General features: G+C 46.2%; 1 protein-coding gene across 1 annotated transcript; it reads right to left on the bottom strand.

Moving 5' to 3' along the window:
• Nucleotides 1-2,658: 2,658 nt before the first annotated feature.
• rab32a (RAB32a, member RAS oncogene family) lies at nt 2,659-27,289 on the bottom strand. The gene is given in 3 exon segments (XM_061244141.1): nt 2,659-4,445; nt 15,240-15,517; nt 27,079-27,289. Coding segments are annotated over 3 exon segments (639 nt in total). The 3' UTR covers nt 2,659-4,295.

Genomic DNA, 27,289 nt, shown 5'->3' with positions numbered 1-27,289 from the left:
ATCATGTGCTGAGAGGGCAATACGCCCGAGAGTCAAAGCTCCAGGCCAAAAACTGAGAATATTCAATCGTTCTGTGGCAGAACAGTATTCTGAGTTAAAACAACAAATGCACATACACTTCAGTGTAAGGCCAGCGTTAATACATATTTTAGCATACGCAAAGGTTTTAGCACCATCTTTACCAATGAAGTTGGTAGAAAAAGGCCTCTTAGTTTTGTTGGAGCCAACACCTTGCTCATGATGATAAAAGCCTTCAGTAAATCCAACATCAAGTGTGATGGGGGGGGGACTCAAACAGGTGTTTTGTTGCTAAAAAACTAAGAAACAAAATGGCTGACGGACTGAGTGCTCAGTGAGACACAGACAAGCTAGCAAAAAAACGGAAAGAAAAACAGCAGATTCCACAAATATGTGTAATGTGCAAAAAAAACATTCAAGACATCCTTTTTTTAAACATTGTCCAGTACAAATGCAAGAAATCATTTCAGAATAAGCCTCACTTGCATAAATGCTCAATAACTATTAGTATTCTCATTTTGTCAGAGACTTGGTAGCCTTGCACACAGCAACGATGGGTCTGGTTTCAAAGGAGAGGCTTAGGAACATCCTATGTGACTGGTTTGGTTATGTTTCTGTGGTGGAGACAATCACATTGTAATAATCACATTAATATACTGCTATCAGAGAAAGACAGTATCTTCACATTACTCATACGATATGCACTTACTTTGGTCTTATGTACTTTCTGCTATCCTCCATTATACTGTATAATGCTACATAATGCTATATTAATGTTAGATTTTCAACAACAAAAAAAGCATTCCATCATATCGCAACTACAGAACTTCATATCCCAGCAACCGGTTGCCATGTGAACAACATCCTTTTGATCAGGGATCATAAACCCACATCCCATAGAGTCATGGTTTTGGGCTTTACTCGAAACTTGATGACACAGTTAACTCACCTCTCCTTGTTTTAGGGTATACGTTGGTTGACAATCGTTTCCTAAAATGGAAACCAACCAACCAAACCATGAGGATCTTCAAGACCAGAGTTGAGGATCCCTGCTATACACAATTTTGGTTCAAATGTGTAACACTGTCCCTGGCATACGCAACAGCAGATTAATAATGTGATGTATTTAGGAGCTGATGTGCTGTGTGATGTTAATTATCACCACCCTACTATATATTCCATAGCCTCTTCAGCACAACACCGTATCATCAAACAACATTGATGTTATACTGTGACTAAGAGGATTAGGACAGGGTTAATTCCTGGATTCAGGCCAACCACGTACCGTAACAGAATATTTAATACAATATTAATCATTTAAATGTGATCATTACGCAATACCTATTCAGTTTTTAAACACATAAACCACAGAGTAGAGACACTATCTAAACTTTTTAACAGGCTTATTAGGCTTGCGCTGTTGTGTGTGGGAAAAAACGAATTCATGTTCTGTTCCAGGCAGGGATAAAACATGACTAAAGTATTCAGCTCTTTGTGCTAACAAGCGCCGCACCCGTCGGTTGCCACGGTTGTCAATGGTAACATCGTACTGATGTGTGGTGCATACCGAGAGGCGCTGCGAAGCAACAGCGGCGCTTACTTAGAAAAATGTTTCCATAGTAATGTGGAGTTCACCAGATTCACACAGAAGACAAGCATTTTGATCAACAGCCGTGGGTGAGCGGAGTAGAGATTTTCCGTTCTTTGCCTGCGTGTTCTGTCCTGCCATATAACCGTCAAAATGACGGCGATTGTGACTTCAAAACGCAAGTCAGCGCCGTTGTTTCTTTGTTTTTTTTAAATAAATACAAAAAAGAGAATCGTTTAAAGATAAAGATAAAGGTTGAATACTGGAGTAATGTTTTTGTTTCGTCAACTTTAAACCCTTGATGTGAACAGCGCCGCACATGGCTATATCAACAGTGAATTTTGAATGAACACTAGAGTAAATAATTAAATACGCAAGTGTGCAGATCACTTGCGGGAAAGATCTCTAAATGAAAGGGCATTCAGTAATGCTTCAGGTGTTTTACATACGTATACAAAGTATTTTTTTGTTTTGTTTTGTTTTTTTTACAATTGCATGCAATCATTCATTATAGTTATACGGTCACAACATATGCAGTACTGGCACAAATTATGGAAACACTTCCTTCGACGATTAATAAAATGTATTTTTTGACACAATAAATGTAATACGTAATACGTAATGAAAATTAAAAAGTTATGATCATTACACCTATGTATTAGTTCATAGCTACATAATTGAGCACGCTTACTGTTGGAAATTGTATAATCAGCTTGAATATGCATTTCTTTGTCCAGTATTATTCTACATAAAATGATAATATGTTTTCGTATACTTCATTTCAAATGGCTGCTGGTCACATACTGCAATGATGTTACCACACGTGGTCAAACTAATTCAGTTTTGAATACATTTTTATAGGCTAAAATCGCTCTCAGAAACAATAACAGAAGAAAGGGAACAGATAGACGTCTTAAGAGTACTAAACCTCTTCTTTAAGCACAGTGTTTCCATAATTTGTGCAAGCATAAATATATTTATTGTCTAATCAATGCCATGCTGAACCTACAGTGCAGTCACATTCATATGAATCAATACAACAGTATCACAAATCACATTTTTGGAATAATTATTCTGACTAATAGCAACACAATACATCCAGTTCTAATACCACTTAATGTTAGATTTGTCTCAACAGAGTAATAGAAAGATTTACATAGGGTATCTCATAAAAACAGCAGGGTACTATTTTTCCCAGTGGTATCAAACAAAATAACAGTAGAAATATGAAATGGCGAAAGCCAATACCATATAAAAATATTTACTGTTACCAGACAAAACTAAATTAGAAAATACAGAGACTACCCCTGAAATACAAGAGCCTCAATTAAAAATCTTTAGGTTTTTCCCTCCAAAAGAAGGTTTTCACTTGTAAACTTTGAAGGCTCTGGCCAATGGATTAAAAATCAGTTAAACACCTTCAGACCTCAAACAGGAAATAAAACTGTGAGATGGAACTATCCCACCAAATTCTTTATTAGATGTCCACTCAGTGAGCACTTTATTAGGTAGACCTGTACACCAGCTTGTTAATGGAAATATTTAATCAGCCAATTGTGTGGCAGCAACTAAATAAATAAAAGCATGCAGATGTGGTCCAGAGGTTCAGCTGTTGTTCAGACCAAATGTCAGAATTGGGAAGAAATGTGATCTAAGTGACTTTGACCATGGAATGATTGTTGGTGCCAGACAGGGTTGTTTCAGTATCTCAGAAACTGCCTGGGATTTTCATGCACAACAGTCTCTAGAGTCGCAGAGAATGGTGTGAAAAACAAAAAACATCCAGTGAGCAGCAATTTTGCAGGCGAGAAATAGTTGTTAATGAGAGGTCAGAGGAGAAGGGCCAGACTGGTCGAAGCTGACAGGAAGGTGACAGTAATGCAAATAACCAGGCATTACAACAGTGGTATGCAGAAGAGCATCTCTGAACACAAAATGTGTAAAAACGTTTGCTGATAGGCTACAGCAGCAGAAGACCAATAAGTCTCACTGAAATACCTAATAAAGTGCTCACTGAGAGTATATTAGTGTTGTCTGGATGTCATGGGATGTATGCTCTTATGGAACATACATGAATAATATCTCAAAATTAACGCTAAGTGGTACTCTCAAACTGTGAACAACATAGGAAACCTTTTTTTCTTATCATTCCTTTAGGGTCACTGAGGTTAGTATGACCATGTGACACAGGCATGCATTTAGTGGATTATCTTGGTTAAAAAGAGCAGCTTGGGACACCCTATATCTGAGTTTCATAAACACAGTTAGAGGGACGATTCAGACCCCTCCAGCACTGCAGTAAAAAGTGAAAACCCTTCCATTAAAAAAAGAAAAAAAAGAAAAGAGAATTTGTTTTTTTGGGGGTTTTGTGGTACTTCTGCTCTGGCCGAAAAAAAAAGTGCTCTGGGATGTTCTTTGATGCCCTTCAAACCGAAAAATTGAATCCCCCTCCCCCCCAAAAAAACCCCCAAACACTTCATACATTGTAGACATGGTGAAAAGGTCAACCACAGTGCCCCAGAATGAGTTATGGAAAGAGACTAATAGCAGGGCAGGCTATTAGCAACTTCTCCTTCAGAGAACTTTCCGGAACAAGGCTGGCGGGCCGGGCACTGGTCTCGGAGCCCAGTCCAGGGAAGGTGCGAGCTTCCAGGGGGGCGGCTGACCCCCCCCCCCCCGCTCCCCGGGGCTAGCAGCACCCCGACTTGGTTTCGGCCGCCACGGTGTCCCGGTCCAGCTTGATCTTGTCGCCGTTGCTCTCCTCGTATGGCAGGCCCTTGTCGTTCAGCAGGATGTTCTCCACCAGGAACTTGGCCGCCTCGTCCACGTTGATGTTCTCCTGGGAGAGACCACACACACACGCACACGTTAACTCTTTAAAGTCAGTTTATAGTCCGGCGATTGTTGAATCACAGCGACATTTAGCTTATACTCTGGCCGACCGGAGTGTGTGTATATCTTTTGCTAAGGACAACGACCACAGTCTACAGTCGGGTGACAATAGAATGTTTGTGAACGTTCTGCGATTTCTGTCGAGCGACACTCCGTCGCTGGACTACAAACAGGTCTTTAAGGTGTGAGATCAAAGATATGTGATGAGAACATTATATAACTGAACATTCTAGTGCTGATGTCACAATCATGCCTGATAATTGAAAATAATGTTCTAGAACACTTGGAATTTTGCAAAAAAACATTCCAAAAAAACTCTGAAGAATGTGGCACAACACTGAATTATGAGAAGACAACTGAGAAACACAAGAGATATCTGGCAAACAACTTCTCGCGGAATTAATTTCAGAAAATAACATTCAAAATCAGTGTTTGCTGAATATTAATATTGCGTGCATTTATCACACAGTAACCCAGAGCACAGGGTGCAAAACTCCCCCACTCCAAAACAAAACAGTGTGTAGATACCTATATATAAACATAAACATACTCAAATATATACCTCAATTCAATGTCTATTAAAGAAAATGTAAAATTGAGTCTTGGACTTAAGAGTGGAATAGTTCCATATATTTTTCCGTTTTTGACTCATTACAGTCCACACGAGGCTCGATGGGGGGGTCGTAGCCTGGTATATGAACACTTGTGGGTGGGCGGTTGGTTGCACACTCCCCCTGTGGGGGGGACACTCTGGAGACGGGGCGGTAGTGTGTGAACGGGGCGGTAGGGTGTGTAAACGGGGCGGTAGGGTGTGTAAACGGGGCGGTAGGGTGTGTAAACACAGCGGTAGGGTGCGTAAACGGGGTGGTAGGGGGCGTAAACGCAGCGGTAGGGGGTGTAAACGCAGGGGTAGGGGGCGTAAACGGGGCGGTAGGGTGTGTAAACGCAGCGGTAGGGGGGCGTAAACGGGGCGGTAGGGGGCGTAAACGTAGCAGTAGGGGGTGTAAACGCAGCAGTAGGGGGGCGTAAACAGGGCGGTAGGGGGCGTAAATGCAGCAGTAGGGTCCGTAAACAGGACGGTAGGGGGTGTAAACACAGCGGTAGGGGTGCGTAAACGCAGAGGTAGGGGGCGTAAACACAGCGGTAGGGGGGCGTAAACGCAGCGGTAGGGGGCGTAAACGGGGCAGTAGGGGGCGTAAACGCAGCGGTAGGGGTGCGTAAACGCAGCGGTAGGGGGCGTAAACGCAGAGGTAGGGGGCGTAAACACAGCGGTAGGGGGCGTAAACGCAGAGGTAGGGGGCGTAAACACAGCGGTAGGGGTGCGTAAACGCAGCGGTAGGGGGCGTAAACACAGCGGTAGGGGGGCGTAAACGCAGCGGTAGGGGGCGTAAACGGGGCAGTAGGGGGGCGTAAACGGGGCAGTAGGGTGCGTAAACGCAGCGGTAGGGGGCGTAAACGCAGCGGTAGGGGGCGTAAACGCAGCGGTAGGGGGCGTAAACGCAGAGGTAGGGGGCGTAAACGCAGCGGTAGGGGGCGTAAACGCAGCGGTAGGGGGCGTAAACGCAGAGGTAGGGGGCGTAAACGCAGAGGTAGGGGGCGTAAACGCAGCGGTAGGGGGCGTAAACGGGGTGGTAGGGTGTGTAAACGCAGCGGTAGGGGGCGTAAACGCAGCGGTAGGGGGCGTAAACGCAGCGGTAGGGGGCGTAAACAGGGCAATAGGGGGCGTAAACGCAGTGGTAGGGGTGCGTAAACGCAGCGGTAGGGTGTGTAAACGCAGCGGTAGGGGGCGTAAACGGGGCAGTAGGGGGCGTAAACGCAGCGGTAGGGTGCGTAAACGCAGCGGTAGGGTCCGTAAACGCAGCGGTAGGGTGCGTAAACGCAGCGGTAGGGTGCGTAAACGCAGCAGTAGGGGGCGTAAACGGGGTGGTAGGGTGTGTAAACGCAGCGTGCGGAGGCCGGGGTTCACGCAGAAGGCCCGCCGGCGCTCCTCCGCTCAGCGTTCCTCCCGTTCGCGGGCGACACCGCGGCGGGATTCGCACACGGAATAACGAGCTCCGCCAGACGTCTCTCTCTCAGAAACATCTCGCAGAGCGCGAGCCTTTGTTCTCACGCCGACGAGAATCGATCGCAGAGTTCAGGAGACAAATGCAGAAAAATTACTTTTAAAAAAGAAAAAGGGAAAAAAAACAAAAAAAAACACAGAAAGCACTTCCTTGTATAGTTATGCACAGCTGCTGCATCTCTATGGGGACCTAAAAAAATGGTTCTTCACAGAAAGTCGATAAGGAGCGAAGTCAGAGAGGAGGGAGGCAGGAGTTCAGCCCAGGCCATCCTGATCCTCTTCCTGACACCAGAGACATGAGACAACGCCGCCATTTTACAGTACATCACCGCTATTTAGCCGACGCTTTTATCCTAAGGGACTTACAGTTGATAAGACTAAGCAGGGGACAATCCCCCCCCCCCTAGGAGCAATGTGAGGTCAACATTGCTGCACAGATCTTATTGTCGCTACAATGGGGCTTGAACCACCAACCTACCGGGTCTCAGTCATGTACCTTAGGCACTAGGTTACACTACTCCCTACTGCCCTTACACAGAGGGGTTTTTAAAACAGCAGTCAGGACCCAGCTGGGGGGAACAGCCTGTAGCGTAGAGGCTAAAGTGCATGATGGGACCTGGAAGGTTGGTGGTTCAAGTCCAACATGAATCCCCCACCACGGTACCCTCTGTACGGTCAGTCCGTCTCTGTCTCTGACTTCACCCAGAGTGAAGCTGAGAGCTACAGGACGGCAGACTGATCGCTCTCCTTTAAATAGTAAATAAATAAAGAAATGAAACGCCCCAGCAGGATGGGTACAAGCTGAGATTGTGGACATTGTATCTCTCTGTTTTCCTCCCGACCGGGTCCTGGAGGGTTCTGAGAGGACGGCAGAACCTTGATTATTTATGATGACGATGATGATGGTGGTGTTGATAATTATGGTGATGATGGTGGTGTTGATAATTATGATGATGATGGTGGTGTTGATACTTATGATGATAATGATGGTGTTGATAATTATGATGATAACGGTGGTGTTGATAATTATGGTGATGATGATGGTGTTGATAATTATGATGATGATGGTGGTGTTGATAATTATGGTGATGATGGTGGTGTTGATACTTATGGTGATGATGGTGGTGTTGATATTTATGATGACGATGATGGTGTTGATAATTATGATGATGATGATGGTGTTGATAATTATGGTGATGATGATGGAGTTGATAATTATGATGATGATGATGGTGTTGATAATTATGGTGATGATGGTGGTGATGATGGTGGTGTTGATAATTATGATGATGATGGTGGTGTTGATAATTATGATGATGATGATGGTGGTGTTGATAATTATGATGATGATGGTGGTGTTGATAATTATGATGATGATGATGGTGTTGATAATTATGGTGATGATGGTGGTGTTGATACTTATGATGATGATGGTGGTGGTGTTGATACTTATGATGATTATGGTGGTGTTGATAATTATGATGATGATGATGAAGGTGGAAAATGTACATACATTTGATCGAAATACACGCCCGCTGGTACACAATGACATCAAATCTGGAAAAATCTTGTTTTCCAGGAAATGCACTGAAAGCTTTGGTGTGTAAATACACAAGCATTACAATTTTGGAGTTTTTGGGAACTTTAAGACGTGTTCGTATGTTTATGAAGCGCTGATTAATTTGAGGAAAAAGTGAACTCTGAATTCAGCTCGTCTTCACGGCCTCTGTCTGTGACGAAGTCGCCACTTCTTCTGCCGGTCACGTCAGGTTATGCTCCGCCTTTCATGCGATGGAAACGCGGTCAACAGCGTTCTTCCCCTCTGCGGTTTCCACGGTGACGCAACGACAACACGACGCGACGCTTTTTCGAGAGGAAACCCAGAACCGAGGCCTTTCGCAATCGGACGACTCGACGACTCGCCCGCACCCGATTGGTCCGGTCGACTGATGTCGACATCGACAGGGGGACGAAATGAGCAGTTCTTCCTCGGGCAGGAACAGATCGGGTTAAAGGGATATTTCACTTTAGTGCAACACAAGTAATTGAGTGCACTGAAGCTTATGCAGCCTGAAAGTTACACGGGAGATACACGGGAGATACACAGGGGATACACAGGGGATACACAGGGGATACACAGGGGATACACAGGGGATACACAGGGGATACACAGGGGATACACCGGGGTAGCCTGTAGCCTAGCGGCTAAAGTACATCACAGGCACCTAGAAGACTGGTGGTTCAAGCCCAGTGTAGCCACAATAAGATTGGCCCTCGAACAAGGCCCTTAACCCCACATTGGGGGGGGGGGGTTGTCCCCTGCTTTGGGTAAAAGCATCAGCTAAATAACAATTTGTTATAATTTATTATGTCTATCTTAGTAACAGAGTGAACACCGCCTACATCAGCGTGTCCCTGCAGACCGTTAATGGCATTGCCGTTATCTCCCGGGTGTCCCGTTCCCATTCGCTCCCATTCATTTTGAAGGCCTCTTTGAAATGAACAGCTTTAAAGCACAAACTAACTAAGGAGGATAATAGATCGATAAGAGAGAGTAGTAACGTGTTTTCTTTCAGCTGATAAGCCGTTTTCAGGTTCATTCTGCTAATAGAGTGAAATATATTTTTAGCCCTTTCAATCCCAAGCCCAATATGAAGTGGCTTCACCCAAATCCCAGAGGGTTTTGGCTTTGGTTGCGAAAATTTAGTAGGGTTTTATAACAGGGGCTCAAAACAATAGTTTAGCAGTCACTGCATGACTGGCTGAAAGGGTATAAGGTCGAGAGGGCCATATGGCACTCGTGGGACTGAAAGGATTCAGACTCACTCGTGGGAATCAGTGGAGCTGGGTTCAGACTCACTCTTGGGACTCAGTGGAGCTGGGTTTAGACTCAGTGGAGCTGGGTTCAGACTCACTCTTGGGACTCAGTGGAGCTGGGTTCAGACTCACTCTTGGGACTCAGTGGAGCTGGGTTCAGACTCACTCTTGGGACTCAGTGGAGCTGGGTTCAGACTCACTCTTGGGACTCAGTGGAGCTGGGTTTAGACTCAGTGGAGCTGGGTTCAGACTCACTCTTGGGACTCAGTGGAGCTGGGTTCAGACTCACTCTTGGGACTCAGTGGAGCTGGGTTCAGACTCACTCTTGGGACTCAGTGGAGCTGGGTTTAGACTCAGTGGAGCTGGGTTCAGGCTCACTCTTGGGACTCAGTGGAGCTGGGTTCAGACTCACTCTTGGGACTCAGTGGAGCTGGGTTCAGACTCACTCTTGGGACTCAGTGGAGCTGGGTTTAGACTCAGTGGAGCTGGGTTCAGACTCACTCTTGGGACTCAGTGGAGCTGGGTTCAGACTCACTCTTGGGACTCAGTGGAGCTGGGTTCAGACTCACTCTTGGGACTCAGTGGAGCTGGGTTCAGACTCACTCTTGGGATTCAGTGGAGCTGGGTTCAGACTCACTCGTAGGACTCAGTGGAGCTGGGTTTAGACTCACTGGAGCTGGGTTCAGACTCACTTGTGGGACTCAGTGGAGCTGGGTTCAGACTCACTCTTGGGACTCAGTAGGGCTGGGTTCAGACTCACTCTTGGGATTCAGTGGAGCTGGGTTTAGACTCACTGGAGCTGGGTTCAGACTCACTCGTGGGACTCAGTGGAGCTGGGTTCAGACTCACTTGTGGGACTCAGTGGAGCTGGGTTCAGACTCACTTGTGGGACTCAGTGGAGCTGGGTTCAGACTCACTTGTGGGACTCAGTAGAGCCGGGTTCAGATTCACTCTTGGGACTCAGTGGAGCTGGGTTTAGACTCACTGGAGCTGGGTTCAGACTCACTCTTGGGACTCAGTGGCGCTGGGTTCAGACTCACTCTTGGGACTCAGTAGAGCCGGGTTCAGATTCACTCTTGGGACTCAGTGGAGCTGGGTTTAGACTCACTGGAGCTGGGTTCAGACTCACTCGTAGGACTCAGTGGAGCTGGGTTTAGACTCAGTGGAGCTGGGTTCAGACTCACTCGTGGGACTCAGTGGAGCTGGGTTCAGACTCACTTGTGGGACTCAGTGGAGCTGGGTTTAGACTCACTGGAGCTGGGTTCAGACTCACTTGTGGGACTCAGTGGAGCTGGGTTTAGACTCACTCGTAGGACTCAGTGGAGCTGGGTTCAGACTCAGTGGAGCTGAATGCACAGGCAGTGTGGTTAAAGGAGCTGAGAGGAATTAGCGCGCTGTGTTTTCACACACTCCCGCCCGCCCGCCCGCTGCCCTGTTCACCGGCGCGGTAAAGACAATAGGGCTGTGTTCTCCTGGCCGCCGCGGGCACTCTCTCTTCCGCGGAGAGCTGCCCTGTGCGCTTTAGAGCAGTGAGTCAGGCCCGGGGGGGCTGGGAGCGTGCCACCATTTTGGGAGAAGAGAGGAAGCGAAAGACTCCTCTGGCTCAGCTGACATTTCTTCTTTTCTTATTTGTTTCCGTTTCAGATTTCCCCACATTTTCTCCCAATTTGGATGCCAATTGTACCCCTATCTGTTCCAGTTACCCATGCTAACTACTGACTATCACTGTGAAGCAAGCAATCAGACAACTAAGAAAAAAATAAAAAATGAACTTGTCAGCGGTCAGGCAGTGGTGTTTGTCAGTGTGAAGGGAGGGGGGTATAGGGTGGATTTACGGGAGCAGATTTTCGGGGACGTGCGTGGAGCTTTAACACTGCCACTGGCACGGAGAAAAACCGAACGAGGGTCGTCACCAGAGCACAGCGTCATGTGACACAAACGCTTTACTCCTCGAGTGACGCCATCGAGACCGCGGAGCGGGAATCCAAGCAGCAGCCAATCAGAGTCGAGGACAGGGGGGGGGGGCTAAACTCCGGTCCTGGAGGGCCATTCCGCGTGCTGGTTTTCGTTCCATTACCTTCATTTTAGTTTTCTGACAGCTCCATAGATTTACACTGGTTCACTCCTGTACTGGATCACAGTGAAATCTTCAGGACACACCTGCAGTCTGTGCCTGTAGCTGCTGCTGCTATAAATGATCGAGATACAGTATGATTGAGCTAATCAAATAACGAACAGCAGAAGTTGCCTCAAAATCCTGAAATGGTCCGGCCCTTGCACCCCGGGGCTAAGTGACCTGTACAGTCACTTTAAAACAAGCCAATGTTTTCTACTTCAGAGGCAGAAATAAGAGTTGAAGCATCATTACAAGACTAAAACACTTGTTAAGATACACATTCTAGCAGTGCATGAATCAGGGTCAAGTTGCCCTGTCAAGTTTAAATTGTACCCTCGCAATCCACACGAACTTCACTTGAATGGCACAATCTACCCCCTCTTGGACTTCGACATCGGCAGTGCTTTCATTTCGCCGATGCTCAGCTGCCCCCTTTCCGAGACGCGCCTTATGGCCCTCGTACCGCGTTTTAACGAGAGCCCTCTACTCTGCGTACGAGTGTGTAGGTGTACAACCTCCCCGAAAAAAAACAATTCGATTTCATTTCAGGAAGTGACCGTGCGAAACACTCAAAATGATGCATAAACAAAGCCACAAGTGTGGATGCCAAACAGGTTTTTATTATTTCTGTAGGGCTCAGATATCTATTTTTGTAGGGCTCAGATAGCTATTTTTTTATTCAGTCCGATCCACTGCCATTTTTAATCCTAAAACAAATCTGAGATGGATGGTACTCAGGGAACTCCCTGTCCACTCAACAAAACTTTGCACCACCAGCAGGAAACCGTAAATCCAAACAAATGATTTGATATCAGCCAGCAAGGAGCTTTTGCAAACAACTAACAACATTCCGGGATGAGGAGCGTCTTCCCTCAAGACTGACTGAATAATGTTTGGAAGCTTCAAAGTGCCAGTTTAGAGTCCAGCAATGGAGTGCCGCTCGACTGCAATAGCACAACCTTCATGAACACTCTACTGTCACCTGATGTAGACTGTGGTCGTTGTCCTTAGGAAAAAAACGCACTCCAGTCACCCAGAGTAAAAAGCACAGATTGCTACGATACCATTGCACATTGCCGGTCGTGGTGACACTCTTGCGCCAGACTATAAACGAGCCTTTAGCTTCTCGTGTCAAGATAGATCCCACGGCAACTACATAGCTACACATAGCCAGCGTGCAACAAAATGACTTATGTATTTGCAAACAGAGCACCCAAACATACACTTTAACAGCAGCTCAATTCAGCGGACGCGTCCGTCTGTTTGTGGAAGCGCTCGCACCAGGAACCCCGGGGCGCCTGGTGCCCCTGACTGTGTGGAAATCTGCTGATGTCTGCGGGTATGTGCGAGAGCCTGGTGATGCAGTCTGTGGGGGAATCTGGCGACGCTGGCTGGGTGAAAATCAGCTGGGTCCGGTTGCTCACAATCCTGGTGATTTCGGTTGGAAGAGAAACATTTTCATTCATTAAAAAATGAATAAATAAATAACGCAACTAGGGGTGGTCCAGTGAGAACGTGCTTCTCTTTGTGAAAGACCCCCTGGGAGAACATGCCAGAAGGAAGTAAAAGTGACAGAGAGAACATGGGTTAAGCCCCTGGAGATTTAGGGTTAAGGGTAGGGTTAGAATTAGTATAATGGCGAGGGAACTGTGCTTGTAACCTAAAGGTTGCAGACTTGATTTTCAGGTAGGACACTGCCTTTGAATCTCCAGCTGTGTACACGGGTACTATGTAAAATGGAGTCACTCTGGATAACATCATCCGCCAGTAATGTACTGTAACGCACGTATACCAGAAGGTGAACCAGACATTACAGTAAAGTGACATAAAATGCTTCTAGTCGAGGGGAAGGGAAACGGATCTTTTTCACAGCTTTCTGTAGAGAGACATCACCCGTTAAACTTCCCTTTTCTGGACCTTAAAACCTCCGAAAACCTCTCCCGCCTCAGCTGAGAAATTCATTTCCCCCCATCACTTCAAGCGCTCTGACAGCCCACCGTATTGGAGACGTGACCCTCCTCTGAACTTAGCCATCGCTAAGGTAACGGGGGAAAATGAAAATTGCAACTTTTTTTTCTTTCTTTTTTTTTTTCCAGTAGAAAATAAACATTGACAGAATACCTAAGGAAAGCAATTATTCACCACAGAGAGGGGATGGGCAAGGACACACAGCGACCTATGGACTCGTGTGGGAACAGTGACGTTTCAGTCCTTCCACATGACAGTTGAAGCTCATCTGACCCAGTTTCTCACAGAGCACAAACTCCCAGCATGCACTTCTTCGGGGGAAATTGCCATTATGGAGTGAGAGACGTTTTAATGCGCTTTTAAAGAGAGGCACGGGAACAGAAGGCCTCAGCCCAGCCTGCCCTTCAGCAGTTTTGCAGAACAACACAAACATTCAATGGTTCAAATTTGAAAGTGTGTACTTCTCTTGCCGGGTTTAAGTTTGTCTAAAAAAAATTAATCTTAAAGAAACATTCTCCCCGTTCAATTGTTGTAAACGCTAACAGTGCTCTGAGTTGTGTCAGGTCGATGTCTGTAATGCGGCTGATGCCTCAATTTACCCGTGAAATTAATGAAGTGCATACAATCAGAGCCGATTTTGACAGATTAGGATTATTTAACATTTTTCCGCGGCATTTAGCTCTCCAGAAGGCTTACGGATTGCGGTTTTATTTACAGAATTCGCAATACAATTGTGTTCGATGTCAAATATTACCGAGGATTAATGAACGAAACTTGACACAACGATCCACACGCCGCCACAGTTGTGTAAACTGGAGCGCTGGAGTACTACGCCGAACGGCGCTATCGAACGTCATAATCACCCCGCACTGAGCGGGCCACGAGAGCGTGGAATTACCCATAATGCCACGAGGAATTTCAGTTATTTTAAAAATGTACTCTAATACGGGCGGTTCGTGTCCTGTTCTCCTGCATGATCTCCCTCTTTCTCTCGTCCTGAGCTGATTAAGAGTTCACATTAAGCCTGAACGGTTTCTGCAAGGCTGCGTGCACGGGTACAAGGTTTTAAAATGGAGGACAAAAAAAAACTATTAATGCACCACATTGTCCGAAAGTGAGGAGCAGGCCATTCTGGGTAACAGTGCTGCACCAAGCCTGGACCTGAATACTTTATGGGCCTCTCCGTCTACGGCATTACCTGGCAAGCTAACTCACAAAATCTGTGCAAAACAATAAAATAAAAAGATTATCTATATTTCTTTCAGCTAATATCAATTTTAGCCCCCTCGTTCTGCCAGCAGAATTCAAGTCAATTAAATTTTCCAATTCAAAAGTCCAGAAGGTGGTTTTGCTCAAAAAGCCTATTGGACTGTTTGTGCAGAATGTTTGACAGCAAATAATGAACATTTATACACAGAATGAATGTACTGATGTTCATTCTATGCTACACTATTATTATTTTTTTTTATTCCATTCAGTTTTCAGAGGCCCAAATCTTTCCCCCAGGCATAAAGACAAACGTAGATGTTTTTAAAAATGCCCTGAAGTGAAATCTTTGTTTGGCAACGGCTCCAGGGTTGATCACTGGTTCATCCGCCGTGGTCACGTGACCAGCCATGTGACCATCATGTGACCAAGGACACAAACGAACATGAGCATTGAGTGAACACGCTGCCCTGTGTGATGGAATCTGTCCCCCAATGGTCTCTATTGGCATCGCAGTCTCGATACACTCAATGTACGATTCAATCAGCGGCGAGAAAGATCCGGTCCCTCACCTTGGCAGAGGTCTCGAACCAGCCCAGGAAGCCGGCCTCCTTGCAGAAGTTGTCCATGAGCGTGTTGCTGCTGGGGGTCTCCTTCTTCTGGTCGCACTTGTTGGCCAGCAGGATGGAGGGGATGGGGCTCCCGTTGGCCAGCTTCACCTTGCTGTCCAGGTCGTGCTTCCACTTGGACACCGCCTCGAAGGTGGAGCCCCGCGTCACGTCGAAGACCACGAACGCCCCCACAGCCTCCTTGTAGTACACCCGCGTCATGTTGCCGAACCGCTCCTGACCTTCAGAAGCACGGAGGAGAGCGCTGCGTTATGCTTCTCTGCAGGTGTAAAACTAACACTAACACATAGACAATGTTACTGAATCATTTGTTGTTTAACCGCTGTTTTTATTCCAAGGCGTCCTGCTCCTCTTCTTGACAACAATGCCATTCCACACAGATTTACATTATATTACCGTTATTTATCTGATGCTTTTATCCAAAGTGACTTACAGTTGATTAGACTAAGCAGGGGACAATCCCCCCCGGAGCAATGCAGGCCTTGCTCAAGGGCCCAACGGCTGTGCGGATCATATTGTGGCTACACAGGGCCTTCAACCACCAACCTTCTGCTTCCCAGTCATGTACCCCTGCCACAAGGCTACAGTAGCCTTAAACAAGACTTTAGACCAGTGATACTGGAGAGCTCACAACTCCTGGTCCTGGAGAGCCACAGGGTGTGCTGGCTTTTGTTGTTACTCAGTACTTCAATTGATCAATGAAAGCAGTTAATTACACAGTTAACTCACCTCACCTGGTTTCTTGGGTCTGAATTTTGGCTGATACTAAGGTGAAAAGAAAAACAAAAGCACACAATGTGGCTCTCCAGGACCAGGGGTGAGGACCGCTGTTTTAGACCCACAGACTCGGTGAGGAGGAGTCAAATCACTGCTGATGAGGAGACCAAAATGAATCCAAGCACTCGAGTCTGAAAATGAAATCTTTCAGAGATGCCAAACAGGAGCCTCTATGTCCATAGCGCTGTGCTTACATGTGAAGCTGATGCTCGACGCTAACATGTTTACATTTCAAGGCCTTTCAGAGTCAGATACCGGAGCGCCACGGCTAATCACAGACCGCTACTCTGATAAGAAGACGTTCACATCAGCGGAGAAAAAAAAAACTGAACCAAAAAAAAGACACCAATCATCCCGAGATCGTCTCCGTTATTCAAAACTCACAGATGAGAAGTGCTCTTTCCATTTACTGTCTAGGGGCTTCATGTTTTACCATCTTGAACTTTTACCATCTTGTACTTTGCTTTTATGACTATTGTGATGTACACTCAGTGAGTACTTTATTAGGTATTTATTAGACTTTTTTTTTTTTCCGACTTGCTCACTGAAAAAATCCGGTGGGATAGTTACATCTTACTTTCTAGTTGAAGTTGGAAGGGAGTTCAACTGATTTTAATCCATTGGCCAGAGCCTTCCAACTTTCCAAGTGAAAACCTTTTTGCTGGAAAGCTGAATGCTTAAAAAAAGAACCCATTTTATTTTCGCTGTTCCTCGTCTGTAGCAGCAGCAGTGCTTGCCCTACTTCCAGCCGAAAGAACACTTCTGTTTCGCTAAATTGAATATGCTGTTTACAGCACTTCACCCGATATTATTGAACTTGATCTGGTTGCAAAGTAGGCTAACCTTCCACCGCAGTGCTCGTGCCTCAGACTCAAAATGGGCACTTTCGCTGCTGATATCCCCGTACAGAGATCGCTCCGGTCAGACACTCAGAGGGAATGAATCAGCTACGCCTTCATCTGTTCAATTAGCGAAATGTTGTTTTGCACTGGATTCCCCCCTTTTTGTTTTGTACACGTACCTGTTGACTGATTTCCGTTACTTAAGAAGAAAATATAGATCATGACTACATACTAACGCTCACAGATAGCTGTGCGTATGACCAAATTCTGTCTCTTGGAGACGAGGACATACATACATACAACTTTTATACCTCAAACCACATAAAACCTGTTACTGATGTTGCACTGAAATAAATGTTTTATTTTTCTCCATAAACATGGAGCCACCCAACCATGTAATCACAAGACCCATTTCCATGGTTATGAGGTTATGGGGTTCCATTGTGTGCATTTCAATCGTTAAAAAGAGGACAAGTCTGCATTCACTTTTCCTGTGTCCTGTGCTTGTCATACGAGCTAACACCACAGTACCACCACAGATAGCAGCAAACTGCCTAGTCTGGCTGCTTTAAGATAATGACAATACAGCTTAACGTGGAACTCATTTCGGCAGGGGGACCACAATTAGCCTTACACGTGAACAAAGAACCAATTAAACAACGTATTTAATTGAAAGCAGCGGATTACATTGCTTCTCGGAGACTAGTATGTTACAGCCTCCCCATGCTGAGCTGCAGTCCCTCCAAGCTTCCAATCCGTCGCAGTTTAATAATTACGGCACACCAGAGATACCAGGTGTTCGAACGAACAATACACAGATGCAGAGGGGCCGCTATCAGCTCGGTCGAGTGCAGGGCCGCTCAACCCCGATCCCGGAGATCAGCCGTTCATACCAACCATCGTTTGGCACACCCGATTCTACTAATTAGCAGCGCAACAAGATCTCTAACTGGTGAATGAGGTGCTTTGTCGGGTTGGAGTGAAAATCTACAGGACGGTAGATCTCCAGGAACAGGGTTGGGCAGCGTAGTCCAGTACAAGCCTAACCTGAAAAACGGCATTGCATTTACCTGTAGTCCATTTTTCAGCTGTCCGTCTTGGAAGAGTGTTTGTGGTAACACAAAGAGAGAAGCTCAGACTGAACATCGCAGCCCCCCACTAAACAGCGGTCACCACAACAGGGAAACGGAACACAAAGCGGAGAAATTATGGAACACCAGTCCCCGCCACGTTCTGTCCTCTGCGTTTGACCTCTTTTCAAAAACCAAAAAAAACAACAATGCTGTATTTTTCCTGGCAGTTTAGAGCTTAAAACTTTGTGCGCTTCTGTTCATTTTCAGCTGGGTTGGGTACATAGAGAAATCTGAAATCACTTTTTTTTATTTTTTATTTTGAGTGACAGCTGTTGTCTTCTCTGCACCACAGAGAAGCACTCCTTACATTTTGGGAGAAAAACCTAAATCCAGCCTGCAGTGTTCTCTTCTATTTTTAGAAGTTCTGACAGTAGCACCTGACACAACAGGCTGATAGTTACAGAGAGAACTGCCACCTAGACCCATCAAAGTGGCAATAATGGTTATATTTTTTTATTGTCAAGTGCCTTGATAATGCATGTACTATCATTATATTGCACTACATTCGATTTCTGTGAGGGCGTGACTTTAATTCAAGGGCGGCCTGTAGCGTAGTGGTTAAGGTAAATGACTGGGACACGCAAGGTCGGTGGTTCTAATCCCGGTGTAGCCACAATCAGATCCGCACAGCCGCTGGGCCCTTGAGCAAGGCCCTTAGCCCTGCATTGCTCCAGGGGAGGATTGTCTCCTGCTTAGTCTAATCAACTGTACGTCGCTCTGGATAAGAGCGTTTGCCAAAATGTCAATAATGTAATGTAATTCATTCATTCTGGAGGCTGTTCTTGAGGCCTCATGAAATGATATTTTGGGGAGTTTTTAATCTTTTATTGTTTATGTTCCAGAACAGTGCTGGCATTCCATACCTTCCATCTTGGCCACACTTGCCCCGAGGGTTCTAGAAGGATGATCTTAATCCTACTCAACCTTAATTTGATGAGTTTGACAGGAAAAAAAAACTACTACGTCTCAAGTTTCTCCACATTATATAAAATATGTAGTCCAACAAGACCATATTTTGTCAGTGAAATAAGTTTCCTTTTAATTTCTTTATTGAAACAAACCGGATAACGTGATTAAGTACGGGTAGAGCACAGCATTAACACTGATGACTGAAGCAGCTGCATAAATTATTCAGTTTGGTTTGTAGATATTGTTCAGACAAAAAAAAAATGTCTTCCAGGCAATGTATTGAAATTCCATGGGTGGGAAGGACAAAGCTCACCATCCCACTGATGGAGAACGTTCTGTGCTTCTGCGCTCCATCATAAAAACCTGCACACAAAGCTCACCATCCCACTGATGGAGCCCCTAAACACCTGCACACTAGCCTGGGGATTTAACAACAATCACAATCACGGTTTCCAAAATGAACACCGTCTTCTTCGACGCGTCTATTTCATCTCGGGTGCCCGCCTTCGGTTGCATCATTGGCGGTTAAGCGTGAAGTGTAGCTGCTGAGAAAAGGCATGAGATCTCAGTCGCGGCAAAAGGAATTCACTCCTGTGAACACTCCACAGCCCCCCACCGGCGATACAAACCCCGCCTCGCACAGTCACATCGACCGTGCTCCGACTGTGTTCTCCTCCAAGCCACACATTAATTCCCTCTTTTTCTTTTAGCAATCGCGTTACCACGGTGATTTGTGGAGCTGTTTTACACCCAGGTAACCAACAAGTCTCCAGCCCATCAGAGTGAAAGGACCTCAGAGCCCGGCTCAGACTCTCCGTCAGGCGGACGGAGAGAGAAGGGTGGAGACGCGTGCTCCAGCAAGCCGACTGGGCAGAGCCGTGTTTTATTTCTGTGAGAAAGACTACATGCTACCTACATGCAACCCAAACTTGTATGTTTGCTTTATTGTTTTTGTTTTGGTACAAAAGCATACAAAAATGGCGTCTACATTTCGCCATCTAGTATACAGTAGATCAGGGATCAGCAACTCACAGTCCTTGAGGGCTGAGAACTGCTGGTTCTCCACCCTCCCTTTACCTGAGAGTCAGGTGTGAAGGGATGGTGGAAAACCAGCAGTTCGCAGTCTGTTCTGTAGCCTAGTGGCTGAGGTCGAGGGCTGGGCATGGCATTTAGCCAGGGTTTAACCCAGGGTTCATTCACTGTTGGCCGTGAACTGAGGACACCATTCACTGAGCGATCTCAACGCGGGTTGAGAATGGGTAAAACTCGACTTGAGAATGGGGTAAAACACGTAAAAAAAGATATACAGGGTTGTTGCATTTTCTCATTTCACTGGACTGGAAGGTTAAGCTTGTTGCGTTTAGTGTGGTGCACATTCATTAAAAAAAAAAAAAAATTTTACTGGTCGTGTGAAATGCTGATAAGAAAAAGTTCTTCATTTTCAAATATCACCCCTGGCACAAAAAGTGGAGAAATTCATTTTGGTAAAATTAGAAACAAATTCTCAAGAAAAGCCCCCTTTACACCACATGTAGTGAACACCCAGCAGAACTTTTGAGGAAGGATGTTTAAACGAGGAAGCACACACGTAGAAAGTGTGTGTGTGTGTGTGTGTGTGTGGTGTGTGTGTGTGTGTCTGGGAGGTTCTGTGGCTTTTAAATCCTTTTGCCATTGCTGCCTTTTGGGTCCTATTCCAGCCAAACGCTCTGCCAGGGGCTGATAAGTAATGGCAGAAGGCCAGTTTTGTCACTATTTCTTGTTACTTGTTTCACATACCCAGGGGTATGGGGCGGCAAAACCCCAAATAAATGTGCTGCTTTTAAAAAAACTCTTCTTTCAGTTGTGTGCTTAGCCAGCTCTCCTCTTCCCTGTAAAATGTCAGGTTAAGAAGAGTCTACTGTTGAATCACATTTTAATCAGAGGCCTTAATTAACTAAGCTCTTCAGAACGCTGCTTATGGTAGGACCACGGACAACCGTTACAGTTCAGCCAAAAACCGAGACGCACGGAGACCTGGTCGACTGTGCTCAGGGGAGATTCACAGTTATTGAGAGTGTTATGAAACATTTCCGCTCATGGGAGACTTTGGTACATCATATTAATTCAGTTTAATTCAGTATCAGTACAGTTATCATGGTTCAGTAACTGGGCCCCGTAACCAAAAGGTTGCAGGTTCAAATCCCAGGTAAAATCCCTGCTGTTGTTCCCTTGGGCACGGTACTTAATCTGGGGTACAGTATATCCAGCGGTATAAATGGACACTATGACACTACCTTTGTAAGTCTCTGAATAAGAGCCTTATATTACATTATAGGCATCTGGCAGACACAGTTATCCAGGGTGACGTACAACAAAGTGCATACCCATAACCAGGGATTACATTTACAGTAATGGCATTTGGCAGACGCTCTTATCCGGAGCGACGTACAGTTGATTAGACTAAGCAGGAGACAATCCTCCCCTGGAGCAGTGCAGGGTTAAGGGCCTTGCTCAAGGGCCCAACGGCTGTGCGGATGGGTTAAGGGCCTTGCTCAAGGGCCCAACAGCTGTACGGATCTGATTGTGGCTACACCGGAATTAGAACAAACAACCTTGCGTGTCCCAGTAATTGACCTTAACCACTACGATACATGCCGCCCCATAAGTGCACTGAAAGACCCAAGGGGGAAGTACAGTATAAGCATCTGTTAAATGCAATGTCGTTTGATTTCAGAGGAACGCGAACACAAGAATGCAGCAACACCTGCATTCCAACCACGGATTGGTTACCATGACCCGTAATGATAAACAGGACGACACAGTCACCTGCTAGCATGGGTAGCGCTAACGTTCAACACGTTCGGGGGGGAAAACCGCGAGAGTCACGTGACTTGGCAGCCGTTGCATTAATGTCATGCCAAAGGCTCGACTAGTTGAAATGTAAACACCGCAAGAAACGTCAATCAGAACCTTCCACACACCGAGGGCGGGGAAACAGCCTTCAGACACAGATGCAAATCTAGATCGTGCGGGTGAGATGTTTGCTGTGTAACTATTCATAGCTGTTCTTGACCACATTTGGCTGCTTGGCTGCTGTGCCACTTACAGTACTTTCGCTTTTAGAAACGCCACACATTAATCCAGGATGTATTCATGTTTTTACCTGCAAACACCTAAGGTACATGACTGGGACCCGGAATGCTGGTGGTTCAAGCCCCAGTGTAGCCATGACAAGATCCACACAGCTGTTGGGCCTTTGAGAAAGGCCCTTAACCCTGCATTGCTCCAGAGGGGAGGATTGTCCCCTGCTTGCTCTAATCAACTGTAAGTCGCTTTGGATAAAAGTGTCAGTTAAATAATAAATTATGATTATATATCATACTTAAAATATTTTTCATGAATTAGGCCTACGTCTATACCTGGGGTCTCAGGAGGCCCCACTGGACCCAGGACACCCCCACTGATTCTGCTCCTGCCGGCTAATGAAGCACAACTCTGCATAACACACCATCTTTCACCGGCTACAGCAGGGCTCTCCTCCGGATTAAAGCCCCGCTCGTTTTAAAGACACGCCATGGACGGAACTGCCGTTTCCCCAGTCAGCCTGCTTACGCACCGTGTGAAAGGCACCCGATACCAGACAGGCCAATTAGGAACGCGCCAGACCCCGAGACGCTGTCCTCGACAAAGGAAGTGGGAGAAAATTAGGGAGAACCTGAAGACTGAGTTATACCCCTGGCCTTGCTCTTAACCCTTAGATTAGACTGTTCCTAACTGAACGTTCTAATGCTGATGTCACAATCACTGCTGGCAATTGAATTGAGTTCTAGAACACTGGCAGTCAGCGTATGTACGAGGGAGTATGCATGCAGTCAGCGTGTGTACGATGGAGTATGCATGCAGTCAGCGTGTGTACAATGGAGTATGCATGCAGTCAGCGTGTGTACGATGGAGTATGCATGCAGTCAGCGTGTGTACGATGGAGTATGCATGCAGTCAGCGTGTGTACGATGGAGTATGCATGCAGTCAGCGTGTGTACGATGAAGTATGCATGCAGTCAGCATGTGTACGATGGAGTATGCATGCAGTCAGCGTGTGTACGATGGAGTATGCATGCAGTCAGCGTGTGTACAATGAAGTATGCATACAGTCAGCGTGTGTACAATGAAGTATGCATGCAGTCAGAGTGTGTACGATGGAGTATGCATGCAGTCAGAGTGTGTACGATGGAGTATGCATGCAGTCAGTGTGTGTACGATGGAGTATGCTTGACAAATGACACGTTTCTTCAATCACCGATGTGTTAGAATGTTGACCGCATACGATAGAAGGTGGACAGCATTGCCACTGGAATGCTCCAGGAAACCTTCTCAGCCAATAGAGGTTCAGCATGACAAGTGGCTGACGGGTTGAGGGTATGCAGCTGACGCTATGGGGCTATCAAGGAAGCATCTGGTTGGGCCTTCTGTTCATCTCAGTTCAGTAACTACACCGCCCCCCCCCCCCCCCCATCCATCCGTCCGTCCGCCTGCCCATCTCTCATTGTGCTTCACACCACTGCCAGACCACTTCACACACACACATAACAACACGACTGCGACCCTTTAACACGGTCGTGATCTTACTCTGTCACCTGCTTGTAAAACTCAGCGTCTGTGAGGACAGAACTGGCCGGGGAGGAGGGGGGAGGGGGGGTGTTTTTTTTGTTTTTTTTTTAAAAGAAGCAATGAAGTTTGAAGAGCCAAGCTAAGGCCGCCTTGTTAAGGTAGGAGTCGCACTTCCAGACAGCCTCGTTAAGATTTGCTCCAGATGAAATCTTTATCGAAAAGCCCTCGCACCTTCCTCTGTTTTTTTTATTTTTATATAGCCTTAATCAAGATATTATCTGTGGGCGGGTTTCCATGGAAACTGTCCAAGACGGAATAAGTAGCGGAATAGTCAGCCGTGCAGCAGTGCCTCCGTTTCGCGCTCCCCGCGGCCAATCACACGAGCCGCTCGGAGCCGCTCGCATTTCCGCGCAGGAACGCCGGTTTTCCGACCCTTTCCGTAACTCTATGGCATTCTCTGCCATTACGGTGCTTTACCTCCGCCAGGGCTGTTAACAGCAGCCGGCTAATCTACTAGGATATGCATGCGCACCCCCCTCTGCTCAACTCATGCCTGTGCCTCAGGCTGGAACAATGCTCAAAGGTGAAACTGGACTTGAACCTGCAACTCCTATAGGTCAAATTCCTGAGCAATATCCATGAACCGCCAAATCCAATACCCCCTCCTTAAAAAAAAAAATTGGTCAAGGAGGAGGGAGGGGGGGAACTGGACTTGAACCTGCAACTCCTATAGGTCAAATTCCTGAGGAATATACACGAACCGCCAAATCAAATACCCCCTCTGAAAAATAGTGGGTGGGGCGTGGCAGTAATGCCACCCCCCCCCCTCCCTCCAGCTCCACTAAAAGGGAACCAGTGAGATAGCATTCCTTCAAGGCACAGAAATCCCTGGCACAAGGCCCTGGCTTACACCACTGCTGTAATCATCTCATCCTGCTCTCAGACAAGGGCCAATGAAACGCTGCTATTTTAAGCCAGGAGGGAGGCCGCCCTGACTTTTAACAAACACAATTTAGCGGGGCCCAAATGACTATCATCCCATTCACAACTGTCATCATTATGAGACGCAAGACAAGCCAAGGAAGAAAAAATAAAAATAAAAAAGGAAAAACGTTCTCCGTTGCCATGAAGATAAAAAATCAAATCTCCCCCAGCCCCCACAACCGTTCTGGGTTTAACCCGTTAAAGGTGTGAGATCACAATGTGATGAGAGTGTTCTTAACTGAACATTCTAATGCTGATGTCACAGTCACGACTGGTAGCTGAAAGCAGTGGGAGTTCTACAAAACGTACTTGGAATTTTCATACAAGAAGACATTCCAAAATCCTACTCTTCAAAGGGCAACAATTGAACTCCAAGGCCTACTTATGCATCACTGACTGGAAGCAGTTTTTCCGTCAAAAACGGCATCTCACATGATCAGAATGATATACGGATGCGACAGCCTTTCCCCCCACGCTACCGTTTCCTGTCCTTTGCCTCCATTTAGCTTAAGGCTTTGGAGTAATGACAGCCGTATGACTAAAGTAATTTGCACGTTGGCGTTGCTGTGCCACGGGGAACACACCACCGCTCAGTTCTCCCAGTTCCACTGCTATGACGCCGTTACCTGCATTCACCTGACAGCTTTCAACCTACACACTCTCCACTTTCCTTAAATTTCACTCACTCCGCCGCCTGGCTGAACTAATCTCCCGTGTGCGTTACTGTGGGACAACAGAGTAACCCGTTTTGTTTAGTCACGTTTCAAGACATGAACACGTACGTCAACGCGTTGCTCCGCGCGAAAGGACACATCGCAAACACACAGGGTTAATAATTAATAGTTAATAAACATGCGAAGATCCATTGTTCTTATTCAGCCGAAGTGTGGGTTTTACAGTGACATGGTAGAGCAGACACACAAATAACTAAAGTGAATAAATACATCATTCTGAGTTGTGTCAGCGCGATAGGCCGTGGCTTTTAGTTACTAGAGGACTGTCAGAATGCAACACCCTGGGCTTCCTGTTGCTGCATCTCGCTGAAGTAGTCAACCATTGTTTTGCTGGCAATATTCATTGCTGTCACATGTCCCTTTTCACTCGAATTAAAATCCCACTGCCAAACCCCCCCCCCCCCTTTTTTTCTTCTGCATTCTGAACGTGGTTCTGGGTTGCTCAACTATCTTAGTATGTTGCTACGCACGGGACACAAAGACAATACTCAATGCGCCCATTCATGAAAACCCTTTTGGCGTGTAACCGCACCTCTGCAGAACTATGCGGACGGCGAAGGCCAACAGCATCCGAAAAAATACTAATTTCCCCATGTAAAGTGCACATAAAAAGCAATACCAAGTAACCTCCTGCTCAAACATACGTTTAAGTTCTACAAAACTGCAGCAACATCGTTTCCCCCCTCAGCGTATGAATAACACAATGGCATTTTCGATTTCATAAAGCATGCTGATGAATGTAACGTCAAAACGCATGTTGACATGACGACCAAACCACGAGCACTATGTAATGACGGGGCAGGGGCCAGCCTCGTCATCGAAACATTGCGGCTACAAGCGGCACACGAAGTCGTACATCAATGTCGCCGCTCTCTAGTTGTCTGGCGGCTACACCCCCCCACCCCCCCACTCGCCCGTCAGTGAGAAAAAAAAGACCATCTCCTCGAGATATCTGCGTGACACCACAGACCGAGGCCCGCCAGGAGATATCTAAATCACCAAAACCACTGATAGCCTCACTATACTTGGTAAGAAGACGACAAACGTAACAATTTGCGAGTCGCTTTTGCAACGCGTTCGCCCGCAGATTGCACCGCTGATTAGTTGGAATGCCGTAAAATTGCGAGCACGATGTAGCGCCTCATGCACTCTCAATCGCCGTGAAACCCCGGTTTCGCGCGGTGAGGCAGTACTGTAAATATGTGGGCTTGGTCTGTATTCACTTCCCCCTCCAAAAGTTTTGGCTGAATTTCAGCAAACAAACCGATCTGTCGCGAAAACAAACGGGACTAAATAATCCTCAGAGCTCGATCGCATACAACATGCGCTCACAGTGTTTGAACACAACAGCAAAGAAAGATATATTGTTGGATGGATGATGAATATGATTCCACACGTAGGCCATGTTATGTAAGAGAGTTCCTTTCTGTATAAATCATAGACAGACCATTGCCTATATTTCAATCGATGACATACCTCACGCGAATTGACAAGGAACATTTTCGTAATAAATGGCTGAAATGCGTCGCAATGTTCAATTAAAGTTAGAAATGAAATCATATAAAAGCACCAAATTGCAATTATCAGAGTTTTGCAGCAACCACTGACAGGATGTTTCGGCAGTCGGTCTCAGCACAAGTTATTGTGCATCAAGCGCCGGCGTTGCTTTCATACGTTACAAAGCTGCATCACTGCACATCAAGTTATGAAAATAACAAAACGGTTTATTGGGAAAAGATCTGTAGCTTATTGACATGCTGTGTTTTCATGTATAGGCCACGCGTTAATGGACTGTCGAATCATACAAGTTTCTTACCTGCTATATCCCACAGTTGTAATCGCACCAAGGTCTTGCTGTCCCAATTGATCACTTTTAACGCGAAATCAACCCCAATCGTTGCTCGATAGTGCTGGGAAAATAACTGGTGAACATACCGCTTAATAATGCTAGTTTTCCCCACACTAATTCTCAATCACCAAACTTTGAATAAGTACTCTTTACAGTCCGATATTGAGCCCCCGGCCAT

Source organism: Conger conger, chromosome 5, assembly GCF_963514075.1.
Source record: "Conger conger chromosome 5, fConCon1.1, whole genome shotgun sequence".
Classification (NCBI taxonomy): Eukaryota; Metazoa; Chordata; class Actinopteri; order Anguilliformes; family Congridae; genus Conger; species Conger conger.
Note: the sequence above shows the minus strand (reverse complement) of the source record. Positions and strands in the feature narration are given on the sequence as shown.